General features: G+C 39.8%; 7 protein-coding genes across 7 annotated transcripts; 3 read left to right on the top strand and 4 right to left on the bottom strand. All coding sequences in view use genetic code 12, as the record gives it.

The window, feature by feature from the left end:
* Nucleotides 1-1,286: 1,286 nt before the first annotated feature.
* On the top strand, nucleotides 1,287-3,335 carry CPAR2_301240 (uncharacterized protein; the record flags this gene model as incomplete). The annotated part of the gene is made up of 1 exon (XM_036807481.1): nucleotides 1,287-3,335. One exon carries the CDS (start codon nucleotides 1,287-1,289, stop codon nucleotides 3,333-3,335), a length of 2,049 nt encoding a protein of 682 aa, XP_036664313.1.
* Nucleotides 3,336-3,398: 63 nt separating this feature from the next.
* Nucleotides 3,399-3,863, bottom strand: CPAR2_301230 (mitochondrial 54S ribosomal protein mL61; the record flags this gene model as incomplete). Its single annotated transcript, XM_036807480.1, has 1 exon — nucleotides 3,399-3,863. The coding sequence occupies one exon, from the start codon at nucleotides 3,861-3,863 to the stop codon at nucleotides 3,399-3,401; it is 465 nt and encodes a 154-aa protein (XP_036664312.1).
* Nucleotides 3,864-4,149: 286 nt separating this feature from the next.
* Nucleotides 4,150-5,193, top strand: CPAR2_301220 (short-chain dehydrogenase/reductase; the record flags this gene model as incomplete). Its single annotated transcript, XM_036807478.1, has 1 exon — nucleotides 4,150-5,193. One exon carries the CDS (start codon nucleotides 4,150-4,152, stop codon nucleotides 5,191-5,193), a length of 1,044 nt encoding a protein of 347 aa, XP_036664311.1.
* Nucleotides 5,194-5,299: 106 nt separating this feature from the next.
* ECM42 (glutamate N-acetyltransferase) lies at nucleotides 5,300-6,613 on the bottom strand (the record flags this gene model as incomplete). Its single annotated transcript, XM_036807477.1, has 1 exon — nucleotides 5,300-6,613. The coding sequence occupies one exon, from the start codon at nucleotides 6,611-6,613 to the stop codon at nucleotides 5,300-5,302; it is 1,314 nt and encodes a 437-aa protein (XP_036664310.1).
* A 165-nt stretch (nucleotides 6,614-6,778) lies between these two features.
* On the top strand, nucleotides 6,779-10,498 carry CPAR2_301200 (uncharacterized protein; the record flags this gene model as incomplete). The annotated part of the gene is made up of 1 exon (XM_036807476.1): nucleotides 6,779-10,498. The coding sequence occupies one exon, from the start codon at nucleotides 6,779-6,781 to the stop codon at nucleotides 10,496-10,498; it is 3,720 nt and encodes a 1,239-aa protein (XP_036664309.1).
* Nucleotides 10,499-10,522: 24 nt separating this feature from the next.
* On the bottom strand, nucleotides 10,523-11,833 carry CPAR2_301190 (uncharacterized protein; the record flags this gene model as incomplete). Its single annotated transcript, XM_036807475.1, has 1 exon — nucleotides 10,523-11,833. One exon carries the CDS (start codon nucleotides 11,831-11,833, stop codon nucleotides 10,523-10,525), a length of 1,311 nt encoding a protein of 436 aa, XP_036664308.1.
* A 234-nt stretch (nucleotides 11,834-12,067) lies between these two features.
* Nucleotides 12,068-12,838, bottom strand: TRS33 (Trs33p; the record flags this gene model as incomplete). The annotated part of the gene is made up of 1 exon (XM_036807474.1): nucleotides 12,068-12,838. One exon carries the CDS (start codon nucleotides 12,836-12,838, stop codon nucleotides 12,068-12,070), a length of 771 nt encoding a protein of 256 aa, XP_036664307.1.
* Nucleotides 12,839-15,418: the final 2,580 nt, after the last annotated feature.

Raw genomic sequence — 15,418 nt, 5'->3', positions numbered from 1 at the left:
CAAAATTCTACGGACCTTTGTGCGGTTTGGTTACATTTTTTTTTTCCAAATTTCGAAAAAGAGGTTCACAAGAACCAACAGCAGCATTCTTTTTAATAAATTGAGGCCAGTTAACAAAGCATAGTTGAGAGAGTCAATAGAGATTGAACCATGGGGACGCTATCTCTCACATTTTGATCTATGCAAAGTCGAATGATGGCGTAGGATAATCACATAACGACATGTTTTCAATAAGGTTGTGACGATGAGTTTCATAGATACTGAGAGCCCCACTGACGATAGCATGCGTTGGCTTTTAGTATGATGGAGAATCCATATAACCAACTCCAACCATGATAGAGCTGCAGTGGATAGTTTCCTATCTTTGTAAGCTTTTATTGAAGGTCGGAGCTAGTAGAAGTTTATGGATGCAGTCGCTTGGGCAATATTACGTGCCGTCAGTACCTTTCTGAGGCATACCAGCTACTAGGCAATAGCAATATCGGAGTTTCTGCAGGCCTCCACGAGCTTTTGAGATGTTTGGAATTTTCCTTCCAATTTAGACCAATAATGGGTTAACGTGTCCAAGTGTACCAAGTTGTTCAACAAAGTTACATACACTACCTTGATTGTGTGGGAAAGTAATGTCACCCCTTGCTACCATTGAGTAAATCGGCGTTGCGAAATGTGGCTCGGTTGTTTCGCCAAAATTTACACAATTCAGACGTGCAGTCAAGAGAGTAAATTTGAGTTTGCGGAGAATACACCTGAAAGAACACAATCCATCAAATATCGCTAAGCTCCAAGGTGTCACATAATTTTACTGAGGGTGAAGGTGTTGCATTATGCTGGTCATGAAAAATTCGTGGAACCGACTCTTTTTACGAAGTTGTATGATGGTCCCAGGTATCGGTCGAACAACATCCCCTAAGTGCTTCCACTTAGTCTCACCATTTACATATTAACTTACGTTTTCACGGATCATGCTGTTTCAAAATATGCGCCATAATTGAGAAATGTTGCAAAGCCTTGCACTAACCACTAGTTCATATTTTACATCTCTGCACCTACAAACTCCGCCGTTGGTCTATGTATCCACAAGACTTACAAATAGGACAAAATACATGCCATGGCTCTCTTCCCCAATTCGTATCCATAAAACTCCTTGCAGAATTGAAATTCAGAAATTTTGAATTTTTTTTTCTTTTTCTAATCCACTTTTCTTCCGTGAACCTGTTCAACGACAAAACCAAATCTAGAATAACAAGTAACCCGGCGTGTGTGTGTTTGCTGAAAGGGTTTTTCGCATGGGATCAAGAGAAAGAAGTCGGAGCAGTTCCGCACATTCACTCAACGGAGGCTCAACAACGCTGCTGCTGCTGCTGTCAAAGTCAACAACTAATGGGAATGGGAAAAGTCAAAACAAGAAGCGAAAGTCAACTGATGTCAACGGCTCAGCAAAGAGGAAGTCAACCCGTTTGGCAAAACTAGAGCTGAATAATACTCCCAAGCTATCCGCCAGTCCATACATTAAGGAACAAGACAAGGTTGACGTGATATCCGACAGTGAGCCATCGCTGATCTCGTCGGGTCTGGATACCAAATTTACTGAGCCAGAGCTTGCACCACCTACACCTAGTTATACGGGACTACCGTTGGAAGAGTTCCCCTCTGCAAAGATAAAGAAGGAATCACTCTGGCCACAGAAGTTTAAACGAGGTAAGAATAATGTACTGGATACGTCGCGAGAAGTTTCACAAGCTCCTGACGAAAACAAGGAGGAAAAAATGGAAGAGTTCTATAGGTCACAATTGAAGACGCCAGTTACACAAGGCATCACTAACGAAAGTGAAGTTCGAACACCTTCGTCAGGGAAACTGCGAGCGTCGAAAATATCCAAGTTGAAATTAACAGTGCTGACTCCGAAGCAACCAATCAACAGAAAACTGAGCAACAAGACACCAAAAAGTGCACTCAAGAAATTGAAATTCACATCACCAAAAAAGTCGCCGAGTACCAAACTACTAGCGCCTGATACAAAAATTAAAAATGAAGCACATCATGAGGAAGATACACATAAAGACAATGACGATTTCTGCTTTGCTTGTGGACGTCCCGGTATTTTTATATGTTGTGAATCCTGTCCTAAATCGTTTCATTTTACATGTTGTGATCCACCGATTGAGGAACCACCGGAAGATGACTGGTATTGTCATGAATGTTTTGCAAAGAATCACCCTCATTTGATACCCAATTGGAGAGATATAGGGATATTTGGAAAATTGTTGAACGATTTAGAAGTCCGCAATCCGAAGGTGTTTCAACTTCCAAAGCAGTTGAGAGATGATACATTCGTTGGTGTATATACTGGAGAAAATGGCGATTATGCCGATGACACAGAAAAACCCGATTTGCCCACAAGTAAAAGAAATGGGCAACAAATACCTGGATGCAATAGAAATGAAGACTTGGAAATTGATAGTTTATATGATGAGATGGGGTACCCATACTTGTGTCACAAATGCGGAGAATCGGGTCAAAACCACAGGACATTGATTAAATGCGACTATTGCCCCATTGTTTACCATGTTGACTGTCTTCCGTACCCAATGTTTGGTCCGAAAACGATTGGAGATAAATGGAGGTGCCCTAACCATATCAAGGATTTGTTGCCAAAGGGGCTACCAGAATTAAGACAGTTTAAGGACACGGAAGTTTTGGAGAGCTCATTGCATAGCAATTTCATAAAGATATTAGCGACAGAGAGTTTAGTTGTCAAGTTTGATACTGATCAGTACCTCAAAGATAACTCAAAGCACACATTAGACGAGTTTGACATTTATCCTGATGATCTCAGCAAAACGCAAGTGCTTTCCTCTTGGGGGGATGACATGGATGCAATCCATCCCAAGTACAAAGTTCCAGCTTACTTCCAGGCAGAGTCTACACGTGATGGTGTTGCAGCGACAATGCGTGCCAAAGTCGAGGCGATACCAAAATCAGGCTCTGAAAATCTAACCACATATCGAATACCAGAGAGGCTGATACTAGTCGATTTCGTTCAAAAAGTTCATCGCAAAAATGACATTTTAACCCTGAACGAGGAATACGAATATGCCAAAAGGTTGGAAGAAAACCCAAGGGAGTTAGAAGCCGCAAGTGGATTGCAATCCATAAAAGAGCGACAGAAACAGTTAAACTTGGATGCATTACTCAAAGTGGTAAATCTAGAAGAGCCTATAAAATCACAGAAATTGACAACCACCGAGATTGATGAGTTGTTGAAAATCAAGAAATTGATGGAAGCTAAAGGGCAAGATGCCTTGCTTAACTTTTTGAAATCTGGTGAACATTGAGGTTCTATATTTCGTATGTACATGAGATCACTAATGCATATATATTTGGCACATTAGATGTCTTTACTTTTTAGCTGGTCTAAGTGGAAGCTTTGGGATCTCTTCCTCTGTTAATTGTCTCGCATTTGTGAGCTTGATTAGTTCTGTAAATATTTGATGTGGAGGCTTACTAGCACAATCAATAGTCGAGCTATCTGCATCGGTTTGACCGTGAATATGTAGTTTCAATGGTAGTTTAGGCAAATCTTCTTCGTTTTCAACAGTTACATTGGTAACAGTAAATTGAACGTCGGGATTGTGATATCTCAAAGTGGGTAAAGACTCTTTCCAAAAGTATCTGATTCCATGTGCTGGTTTATAAACAAAGGGACGTTGTTGATATACAAACAACTCGAGCTCTTTGTATTTTGATGCATCAAATTTGTAGCTGTTTTCTGGCGTTCCTCGCAAGTTGTTTATCCTCTTTATTTGTTTGAGAAGATTAGGATTGTACTTGTTTTTTGGAGTTATTAACATTTGCATGGACATCTTGGCTTAAGTGTGTATGGTAGGATTGGTATAGGCTTTTTTGTGAGAAAATTTTTTCAATCAATTCAGTCTCTTAATTGCATGGGAATACCGCACACAATAACGGCATGGGTGGATGAGATGTTACACTACGTGTTAACACGAATAGAAACTCGACGCGGTTAACGAGTGACTGGTTGTATAGGTATAGTTTGTATTGTAAATATTTGCTGACCGATACGTAAATATAAGAGCCCTCGCCCCCTTGTTCTTTTCACATCGTGTTGCAAAATACATTACCCCCCACATGTTCTTTACAACGTACCTACTCATACGCTTCATATACTGGATCAATTACATCTTCAGACAACTATCTAACTTGCTCATTGGAACTGTTCTTGAACATAAATTTGACCTAGCATTAGTCACTGGTGGCGGTTCAGGATTGGGCAAAGAATTTGTGTTGCAACTTGTGAGTAGAAAAGTTAGAGTGGTGGTACTCGATATTACAATCCCACAAGAGACGGAGCGAGTGGTTGGTGTGACCTATTTCAAATGTGATGTGAGCAATAGAGAGCATGTTTTAGAAGTTCAAAAACAGGTCCAACTGTCGATCGGAATAGTAACCATTTTGATTAATAATGCTGCAATTGCAACCGGGAAACCATTGTTAGATCTATCATTTCAGGAAATTGAGAAAACCATTCAAACCAATCTCATGTCAAGCTTTTACACGATAAAGGCCTATCTACCCAGCATGATCCTGATTGAACGTGGATACATTGTTACAATTGCGTCAGTTTTGGGATACATGTCGCCAGCACGATTGAGTGCATACGGAGCATCGAAATCTGGTCTCATTGCATTGCACGAATCACTCACGTATGAACTTGGATCACCGACTTTTAGCTCCAACGGAATTAAAACGTTGCTTGTTTGTCCGGGACAAATTAGCACAACAATGTTTAAAGGAGTGAGAACACCGACACAAATCTTTGCACCAGAATTAGATCCCAAGTTTGTCGCTTCATATGTTATACTGGCAATTCTGCAAGGCAGGAGGGGCGAGATCAAGTTGCCCTTTTACGGTAAGTTCCTTCCACTATTCAGGGCTTTTCCATGGCCAATTGTTGCGTTGGCTCGAAAATTATCGGGGATTGATAAGAGTATGGCAAATTTCAAAGCTAAGGTGTCAAGAGTTGCTAGTAGCGTATCGTCAATGATTAGCAGATCGAGGAATGGATCAAGTGAAAACTCTCCAATGTTGTTGAGGGGATCGCTGATTGCCTCACCACAAGCATCAATCTCGTTGAATGTTGAGGAAGAGAATAATGTGGAGATGTCTGCGTAAGATGACGGTGCAATACAAAAGAGGTATGTCTTTCAAATGTGTGTCCACGTTTAATAGCTTTGGGTATGTGCTATATAGTTTCAAGTACCATCTTTGTCTCAGGCCTCTATGATCTGTAGTCACCATTTATAGTAACATACTCATGAGATAAATCACATGTCCAAAAATCGGCACTTTGCCCTCCACCAGTGCCCAAGTCAATCTCTATCACGAGGTCTTCATCTTCCAATATCTTTGATGCTCTTTCCTCGTCTACTTTCTCTGGCTCTCCATTGACTAGCAAGTCCAAACTGCTGCTTCCATCTACTGGCACGAACTTGACGCTTGTTTTGGAAGGTAAGACTGAATCACCACTTGAAACTTGCGCATATCCAATTGCACATAGTATGCGACCCCAATTCGCATCTTTGCCGTACATCGCAGTCTTGAAAAGTGAAGAGTTTGCCACGCTTGATGCGATTGACTTTGCGTCGTCATATGATAAACTGTCCTTGACTTTAATGGTGATAAATTTAGTTGCACCTTCTCCGTCTCTGACGACTAATTGTGCCAATTGTTGGGCAAATTCTGTAATCTCTTTTTGTATAGCAAGAAATCTATCACCAGAAGAAGCGTTAAGGTTAATCAATTCACCACCAGCTGCACCGTTGGCAATGGCTGCGATTGTGTCATTGGTGGACATATCCCCGTCCACAGTAATACTATTGAATGATCTGTCAACCGAATGCTTAAGAATCAGTTGTAAAGCTGAAGGTGAAACTGGTGCATCGGTGACAAAAAAGCCTAATAAGGTGGCCATATTCGGACAAATCATACCAGCACCTTTACATAATCCGGCTAAGGTGTAAGTGTCGTTGTCGATTGTGAATTGTTTACTGAGAAGCTTTGGAAATGTATCAGTGGTGCAAATAGCAGTAGCACAATTGGTCCAGTCTTGATGAGTATTCCCCAAATGGCTCAAGGCTAGTTTCGGTATACCAGATAAAATTTTGTCAATGGGCAAGTTGTTTCCTATTACACCAGTTGACATGACTAACGTAGAGCTGGGTTTATTGCCAAGTACTGAATCTGTCACCAACGTCATGTCTTTTGCATCTTTCATACCTTGTGCTCCAGTTACTGCGTTAGCATTACCACTATTTACAACAATGGAGTTGATTCCTGCCCCTTTGGTTTCCTTTATGATTTGCTGAGATACTTGTACAGGAGCAGCTTTGAACTTGTTTTTGGTAAATACAGCTGCAGCCGATGCGTTTTTGCCAAAAGTGTTGTGAACAATAGCCAAGTCTAAAGATTTTCCGTCCTTTTTGACACCGCAATGGATCCCACCCACAATGTACCCCTTGGGGTAGACACCAGTTTTCGGGACAAATCTTTCTGCTTTAGTGGATAAAAGCCTTAATGTGATGAATCTATTCATGCTTGGGTTTGCCAGTTGTGAGTCAATTTTTTTTTTTTTTGAATATTTTCAAAACTTTTGGTTAAGCGCGATAAAGTGGATTTCCGGATTGGGATGGAAAGAAAAGAAAGAAAAATAAAAGACTTCCCTTGACAATTGATACAACAAAACTGGCATGATGCTACTATGATAAGAAACGCAACAAGAGAGTCATGGTGTTTACTTCGACGATACAAAGAGGTGGCTTCAATTCGACGGTTTGTGGCAACTGCTCCATTTCAGCTCGAATCGAGCTTGTCTATTTTTGACCCAGAGAGGTTTACATTTCCGAACCCTGATCAAGAGAGATGGGATAGTCTAGTGAGGAACTTCACACGTATCTTGTTTACGCAAGATGTGTCAGCCATTTTCAAACAGTTGTCGGAGCTTGAGAGACAGTGCACAAGTCTGTATGACACTGTCAAAACACGGCAAATGCAGATGTTGGAGTTTTTCCAAGGGGGTCTTTACATGTATATTGAGGCCGAGAAAAGGCATAATGTCAAAGAAGTGATTGCAATAGCTCAAGCATATGCTGACTTTATAAAGCGAGCAGCGCATTCAGGAATTGACAAGGGCTTGCTACATTCACACATTGATACCATTTTGACTGCTCTACTACAAGCATTTCATTTGGAACGAGAATGCCGCAAGAGCCAAATATTTTTACCACCAATCAAAAGTATTTTCAACCAAGTTGTTAAAGAGTTTGAAGTCGATCTATCCCTATTCTTTATACAGTTGACTCATGAGCACTTGAAGAAGAGTTTGGAAACACTCAATCTAGGGACTGCAAAATTGAATGCTGCGACGGCGCGTGAGCCCGAATCGATCTCTTTTATTCCAATAGACCCTTACTTGGATGCATTTGGAAACCTATATTTCGACAAAGCTTGCAAATATATCAGCGAGAACAAATTCCAATGGAAAGGTGAACCAGTCACATGCAAAATTTATGACGTTTACGACAATTTACCACAGTATGAAAAGGAGGACTTCCTATTGGAGTACCTTGAGTTTAACAAGATCAAACAGTCAACTCTAGAACATTATACTCACAAATTGATCAAAAGTGCATCGCATGATAATGCAACATCGAAACAGAGTGCAAAGTTCATCCTTCATGAGCATAAGATGATCAAAACTTGGGTCAAGCTAAGCTGCGATAAAGTGCAGCTGTCGATTGTCGATGCACCGGCATCGGAAGAAGAAAAAGTATTATACCATTTCCGACAGTTTGTCGAAGCTTTTCCGATTAGTACAATGGTAAGCAACATTATCCACAAACTAATATCATCTGTCTATTTGGAAAAAGTTGGTGTTGTGGAGATTTTCAGCAGTATGAGGACTACGTTCAAACGAGATGTTTCCTTGATGAAAAAGTCAGACCACAAATCACAACTCTTTAAGTTCATTTCAGATGACGATTTCGATAAGTTGTCTAGCATATTGGTCAAATCGGTGATTGAATCGTGTATGATACTGAGGGTGAATGCTGAGGGATCCGATGCTGACGATGTTGCATCTGGCTTTACAAATGAGGATTTTGCATTCCATCTTGATACGATATACGTATCCCCCGTTAAATCCGAAACTGTCATCAACTTCAATCCGGTACTCAAACAAAAAGTTACATCGATTCCAGTTGGCTCAAATTCCCATCATTTCCCGCTATTATGTCCACCAGAACCATGGCTTGGAGTAAACAAAGGTGCATATATGGAAAGAAACACTCCCTTCTTGAGTGGTTTTGATCAGTTGCAACACCGCATCTTACAAAATGCACAGCATTTAGGGAAACTAGATTCAGCATTCAAATGTCTTGATCAGATGGGTCAGACGGCTTGGGCGATCAATCCAGATGTGTTGCTGGTTTTCAATCAGGTGATGGAATTACCAAATGGTTTTCTTGACATCCCACCAAAGCACTGTGACGAATCTACCAAATCGAAGCAAGAAATTATTGACATCAAGGGATTGAGGCTGAATTTCGAAACTGTCAATATGTTGGCTAATACATTCGATCGCAACGGTGATATGTTATATCATTGTTATGTATTCGACTTCAGAGGTAGAGTATACCCATTGTCGCCATTGACACATTATGGTGGCGATTTAACCCGATCTTTGTTTCAGTTTTGGTATGGTCAACCATTGGGTGTCAATGGCTTTTATTGGGTAAAGTACCAACTAATGTCAGTTTTCGGAAATGAAACTGATTGTGAAAAGTTTTACAACCACAACAAGGAGCAAATTCTCGCATCTGCGTCTGATCCATTGCACAATCATTGGTGGATGAAAGCTGACGAGCCGTTCTCAGCATTGTCAGTTTGCATTGAGATTCAGAAAATTTTACAATTTGTTCAACACGGTAAAGGTTCTATTGAGGAGTATATATGTCGGTTACCTATTCACCAAGATGGTTCATGTAATGGGCTCCAGCATTATGCAGCCTTGGCTGCTGATGAGCTGGGTGGTAAAGCAGTCAATTTGGTTCCCATGGATACAAAACAGGATGTATACTCAACCGTGAAGGATATAGTTGAGCAAAAAATCATTGCTGATGTTGAAAATAGGCTCATGGGGGAAGATCGTGATCATGCTGCATTTATGTTGAAGATTTTGGATCGTAAATTGATTAAACGACCAGTTATGACTACTGTGTATGGTGTTACTTTAGCTGGTGCCAGTCGACAAATTTTGGAAAATATTGAAGATGTCGTATCTGATTATGATGAGAATCCAACCAAGCGTGGATTATATGACGAGGTTACAATTGATAGATTACGCCAGTTTAATTTGAGGTCGACCATGTACCTAGCACGAAAGATTTTATCATCAATTGATGAGCTTTTTTTCAATGCTAAGCAAATGGAAAAATGGCTCGTTGAAAATACCAGACGCATATTGACCAGTTATAACGTGAAAACGTTGGATTACCTTCAACTGAGGACCTTCACATCAGCATCGCTCACATCAAGCTTGGCATCAAAAGCATTAAACAATTGGTACAAAACGCCAATAAGCTATTCACCAATAAGTTGGATATCAGCGAGTGGGTTCCCCGTGATTCAAACGTATCGGAAACGACAACAACCACATAGTGTGACTGGTGCATTGGGATCAATAATGCAACTGGCACTGAATAAAACTGCTCCTATGGATCGACGTAAACATGAGTTGGCAATTGCTCCTAATTTTATACATTCATTGGATGCTAGTCATATGTTTATGACATGTGATGCGTGCGCTGAAGCCAGTGCAGAAGCTGAACCTGGCTCTGAATGTGGTACTGGTCCTGGAGCTGGGTTAATATTTGCATCGATCCATGATTCATATTGGACTCACCCTAACCACGTTGAAAAATTGTCACGGATATTACGTCAAACATTTGTCAAGCTCCATTCATTCGATTATATGACCCATGTTCGCAACGACTTTGTCAAACAAGTGCAAAAATCGTATTGTTTCCAATTGGTTTATTTCGACAAGATGGAGTATAGGGAACTTTATGCTGAATTGCGTGCAATTCGAAAAACGTATGGGGACTACAATAATGACAACAGTAAGAAAGTTTCTGATTTGTTGAGTCTTGAGTTGCGACAGCTACACAAACAAAAACAAGATCATCCAGTGAGCCAATTACTCAAGACACATGATCCTAAATTGTATCATATTGTTGGAAACTACATACACAAGTACACTAACGATATTGATAACAATGCCGATGGATCGTCAGTTGGGACGTTGGGGTTACTACGTAAGAATTTGGTTCCTGTTTTCGTTCCATTACGAATACTCAATCTTCCTAAAAAGGGTACGTTGGATATTACACAAGTTTTGGATAGTAAATACTTTTTCTCTTAAATGGAAAATATTTAGATTTGTAATTTATTTGTTTTCGCTAATCATTTTCTCCAATTTGCCAAATATTTTATCTCGATGTAGAGCTAATGGATCATCCATATCCGATTTGAAAAATCGGTTTCTCTTTATGTCGTGCTCATCGACATCGTCATCATCTTCTTCTTCCTCGTCGGCATCTTCTTCATCCAACCCCATGAATCGCTCAACGTCACCATAATCAAAATACTCTTCTCCATCCCAGCCAATACCATCATGAGGCACATACCCCGCATCATTATCATCATCACCACCTCCGCCTCTTCCGCCACTGTTGATCTCCCCATCACCAATATTCAACTTGTCAAATTCATCCTCAAACGAATTCAATTCTTGTAAACCTTCAGCGTCTTCGTCACTAGGGTAATCATTCTGATAAAAACTTTCAGCATTTGAATCTTCATCATCAGTTAAAACGCTAGGCTTTTTTACTTCGTCTAAATCCTGTTGTGTTGTGTCCAAGATGTTGGAGTCATTGTTTTCGGAATCATCGTCATTGAAAAAACGAATGTAGCCTATTTGAGCCAGTGGATGATTTGCCGTAGTAAGAGGTTCGGCATCGGTTAGTTGGTAGACATCATAAACGTACTGATCGTCATCGTCGTGGTCATTGGTGGTCTTATTGGTGGTGGTGGTAGTGGTAGATTGTGTATCTTGAGATATCGAATCCTGCGATTCAGGTAAATGCTCTTCACTAAGTACATTGGTAATGTCTCTGTGAATTTCTGTATGGCCCCTTCTTTTCCTCTTTTGCTTGGTCCTGACACCTTCTTTTGAAACTACATCTTTAACCATGTTGGCCAATTGATCAGGTATCTCTTCATCAGCAGCATCATAATCAATCCCGCTTTGACGTCGTGTCTCTCCAGGTTGGATAATAAATCGTCGCTTAATCTCCCCTCGGGATGTAGACTCATTGTTGTCACCACCCTCTTGTTGTTGTAAATCCGCTGTAGTCGCTGCCTCTGCCAAGATTGTGTGTAACATAGACTCATTCAACTCTGCATCATTACCAAATTCGGTCTTGGCCAATTTGAACATATAATTGAGTCTATCATTATCAGATTCATAGACAGAGTTGTTTCCAGTTCTCAATTGCTGTTGTTCTAGTGGTGTATGACTACGTGGAGTTGCAATGGGTGATGTGATTGGTGTTGATGGTTTCGATCGTTTAACATTGCGGGTATCTTCCAAAATCAAAGCTTGAAGCGGATCTTGTCCTCTTTTTCTTTTGATTCTTAGGATTCGAGGTGGAGGTTGTGATGTAGGTGTAAGTGGAGGTACATTCTCAGAATTCATGATTTGAAAAGGAAAAGCTGTATATCGTGAATGATGGATTTTTTTGATCATTGTTTGCAACTTGAGCGATCCCTTTTTAAATTAGTACACACATGGAAATGTTACACTATGTTGGAATTGTAGTAAAAAGGGTTCTCAACTGTAAATCACTGAGCATTTGCATCTCTTAGTTTAAAAAGCACCTCATCACCTGAGCTGCTACTCTACACGCAACCATGTATTTATTCTATTACTCTAGTTATTAATACTTGTGTGGATATTAAACATGACTGATGGAAACAGGGTGATTTCAGCCGATACATTACTTTCTACACCAAAACTCATCAAAATCCCTCTAATCACACCACAGGGAAACCAAAGATAGACTTTGGATTTTTTCAACGTATCGTGATCTGAAGAAGCAGCAGCAGCAGCAGCAGCAGCAGCAGCATTAGCTCCACCACCACCAACTCCCGAAACACTTGGACTACTAAACTGACTAATCAATTTGTAATTGTTATCAATCAAGACAAAAGTACCTCTATGATTAGTTCGTAAATTATCGATTTGCTTATTATAAAAACATTTCCATACATCACGACATATGAACTTCATTATATCCAAGATATCAATGATTTTCGTTGATGAGTTTTGGTAGAGTAGTAATTCGGCTATTTTGAGACCAAGGTTATAGCCAAGTGTTTCAATGCGAATGGTGACTTCGTCAGTAGGAAGGGATGGTGTGTCTAGTATATTAACAGTTCCTGGAAGATCATTGGGAAATGGTGACAATTGAGTGTCTATTCTTGTTTGATGCGTGGTATTGGATTGATCCTCTTCACTTTCTTGAGAGGCTGATGTAGATGTTGCGTCTGATTTTGATTCCGATTCTGATGTTATTGATGATGGTTTGGATGATTGTATTGATAGCGTCTTTGATACACGGATTGAAGTTGGGACAAGTTCCTGAAGAAGGAATTCAAAACTGGAGTAGCTTATCTGAGATTGATGAATGTCTTCGGTCATGGTGATAAAGCAAACAGAATTTGGCGGGGTTTTGCAAAGTGAATCTGGCTTTTGGACTCTATCAGCGTTTGGCTTCTGGTTTTTTCGCAGTACAGTCTTTTGTTTTTGTTTTATACTAGCGCGACATAATTGTTCATACCAACGCGACATTTATTATGCAAACCACACAATTACCCAAAAGAATTTCCCTACCTCTAACCCGATCCTGTCGAATTAGGGCAATTAGTTTAAAAGTATGGAACAATATCAAACCAGGAGGTCTTTTTTGTTTGAGCTTAGTCATTTTCTTCTGCCCTCTCTCAGAGTTTTTGCAGTTACTTTCCCAAGCTAAAAGCTGTTTCCATCCTATTCGCTGGCCTAAAAATAAGGGCCCATAGTTTAGAAAGATCTCAGTTCCAAAAAACATTGTATATGGTTATTAGCACGTCTACAGAAGCCTTGATAACTTTCTCAGGTCATCTTTGCTGTTGCTTCTTTTACTCATGGGGTCAATTGTTTTCTAGATAAGTTTGACCGCTTAACTTGAGTCTGACATATAAACCATAGCTCTTCAAATGCGTTTAGTCTGGGTGAATAAGGAGGCAAAAACACTAGTTCCTTTCCTCTTTGGGCTACCAATAACTCAAGATCACGACGTTTATGGATGGCTTCATTGTCAAGTATCAAAGGTCTCGAGCTCTTCAAGTGCCTTGTTTGTTTCAATTCCTCTAAGCACTGACTTTACAAATGAGTAGAAATGATCAACTGTGGTACCAACCCTTGACTTCTTTTCCGAAACTGTGGTGTTGGAATCAGCTTTTCTCTTATTGTTAGGAGCAGTCTCGGCTAGGAGTCGCACCTTCAAGTCAACACATCCTTTTGAAGAGATAGCACCTAAGAATGATACCTTGAGACCTCTTGTGACAGAAACTTTGAGGACAGCCTTTTCACCTACTTTTGGCCATCCGTATTCCCGTCTCATACTAATGTTGAAACCAGTCTCATCAATGAAAACACAGTTCTTTCCAAAGTAAACTTTATCCTTATTTTCAAGTGCCCACTCGAATCTCTGCTGTTTTAATTCTGGCAAATCCCGTCATGGTCCATTTAGAAAGCTTCTTGAGACTAAACTTGCATACATTGGTGAGAAAGATACAAATAGTAAAAGTACTTGCCTTCACATCCTCAAATGTACTCCTTTCGTTTATCCAACAAGAAGTCTCAAATTACAATCGGGTCCCAAAGAACCAACTCTTTCAAAAAGAATTTGTGTTCCTTAATAAAAAGAGGTTTACGACCACGCTTTTTAGGTTCGTCATAAATATTACTAATTTCGTTAACAATACGGCTATTCCAAATTCTTTTCCAAGTATAAGCTATTGGTAAATTGATGTCTGTTACTTGCGTAGCCTTATAAACACCGTTGCTCAAAAACTAATTGCCAGAATCTTTGCTTCTGTGCTTCAGAGAAGTATGTGCACAGTTTTATCTTACGTTTGCAAACTTCATCCTGTTTAGAGTAAATGTCTACATCTACGCCATCGCATTCTATGTCGGAATGTAAATTGTCAACTTCAATTTTAGTTGAATAAAACGCTTCATTGTAATCACTGTAACTAAAACACGACTCCAATGGAGCTGTCTCCCTTCCCCGACCCATCAGGTCTGACTCAGAATTAAAGCAATTACCAAGTCCATCCACATATCCGTCATTACGAAATGTCAACTTAAAGTTCATGTTTTTTCGTGTTTGAATTTATTTTGACCTAGCAAAAAGACAAAATCACATAGGAACAAAAACAACAATGTCCTAGTGTCGTGTCGCTTGTAAGTTACCACAACGACACGACACAATTGGGACTATATCTAGATTCTCCATTCGTTTTGTATATAAATTCATTTCCCCTCAGTTTATATCTATAATATATTCCTTAACCTAAGAATACTAACTTACAGTCTTTACTGTGGCTATATTACACGTAAGGTTTGAAATTTTATGTCTCAATAGTATGCAACAAGATATGAAAAGACTGTAAACAGTTGAATATTTCGAACGTGTAAAATAGTTTTGAGAGCTGATGGGGATGTCAACAGACAAGTTCCTCATAATTAGGGTGAGGATGCTCTGGTACGCTGAAGCCCGTGCTGTGAGGGCGAATGCCTCCTTCCAGGAAGGGGTCGTATTGGTGCTTTGTAAATGAACGGTTGTCAAGACAAGCAACCATCTTCTTGGAGGTATTGTTCACTTTCTTCACTTTGGGTGTTACACATCAGCCCCAAAGTATATTCTAATTTGGAACACGTCAACCATGGGCAACTCCAGTATCTGAATAAGGTCAAGGCTAAAGGTATAGAGGGCTCAGTTTTATCGTGATTGTAGTGTACTTAGCTCAAAGAAAGATTGGTTTAGACACGACTTTGTTGTTGTAATTTTTTTCACACGCATGCACAAAAAAGAGTTGTAAAATGCATGACCTATAACACATAACGCACTCTTTTGTTAATTTGAATAATTGGCACGACCATTTTAATAATAATAATAATAAACTGTATTATGTGCGGTATGTGTATATTCATGTTGATTTTCAACTCAAACCTTGA

The sequence above is a fragment of the Candida parapsilosis genome, contig 005806 (assembly GCF_000182765.1).
Source record: "Candida parapsilosis strain CDC317 annotated contig 005806".
NCBI lineage: Eukaryota > Fungi > Ascomycota > Pichiomycetes > Serinales > Debaryomycetaceae > Lodderomyces > Lodderomyces parapsilosis.
This window is presented reverse-complemented; position numbering and strand designations above follow the sequence as displayed.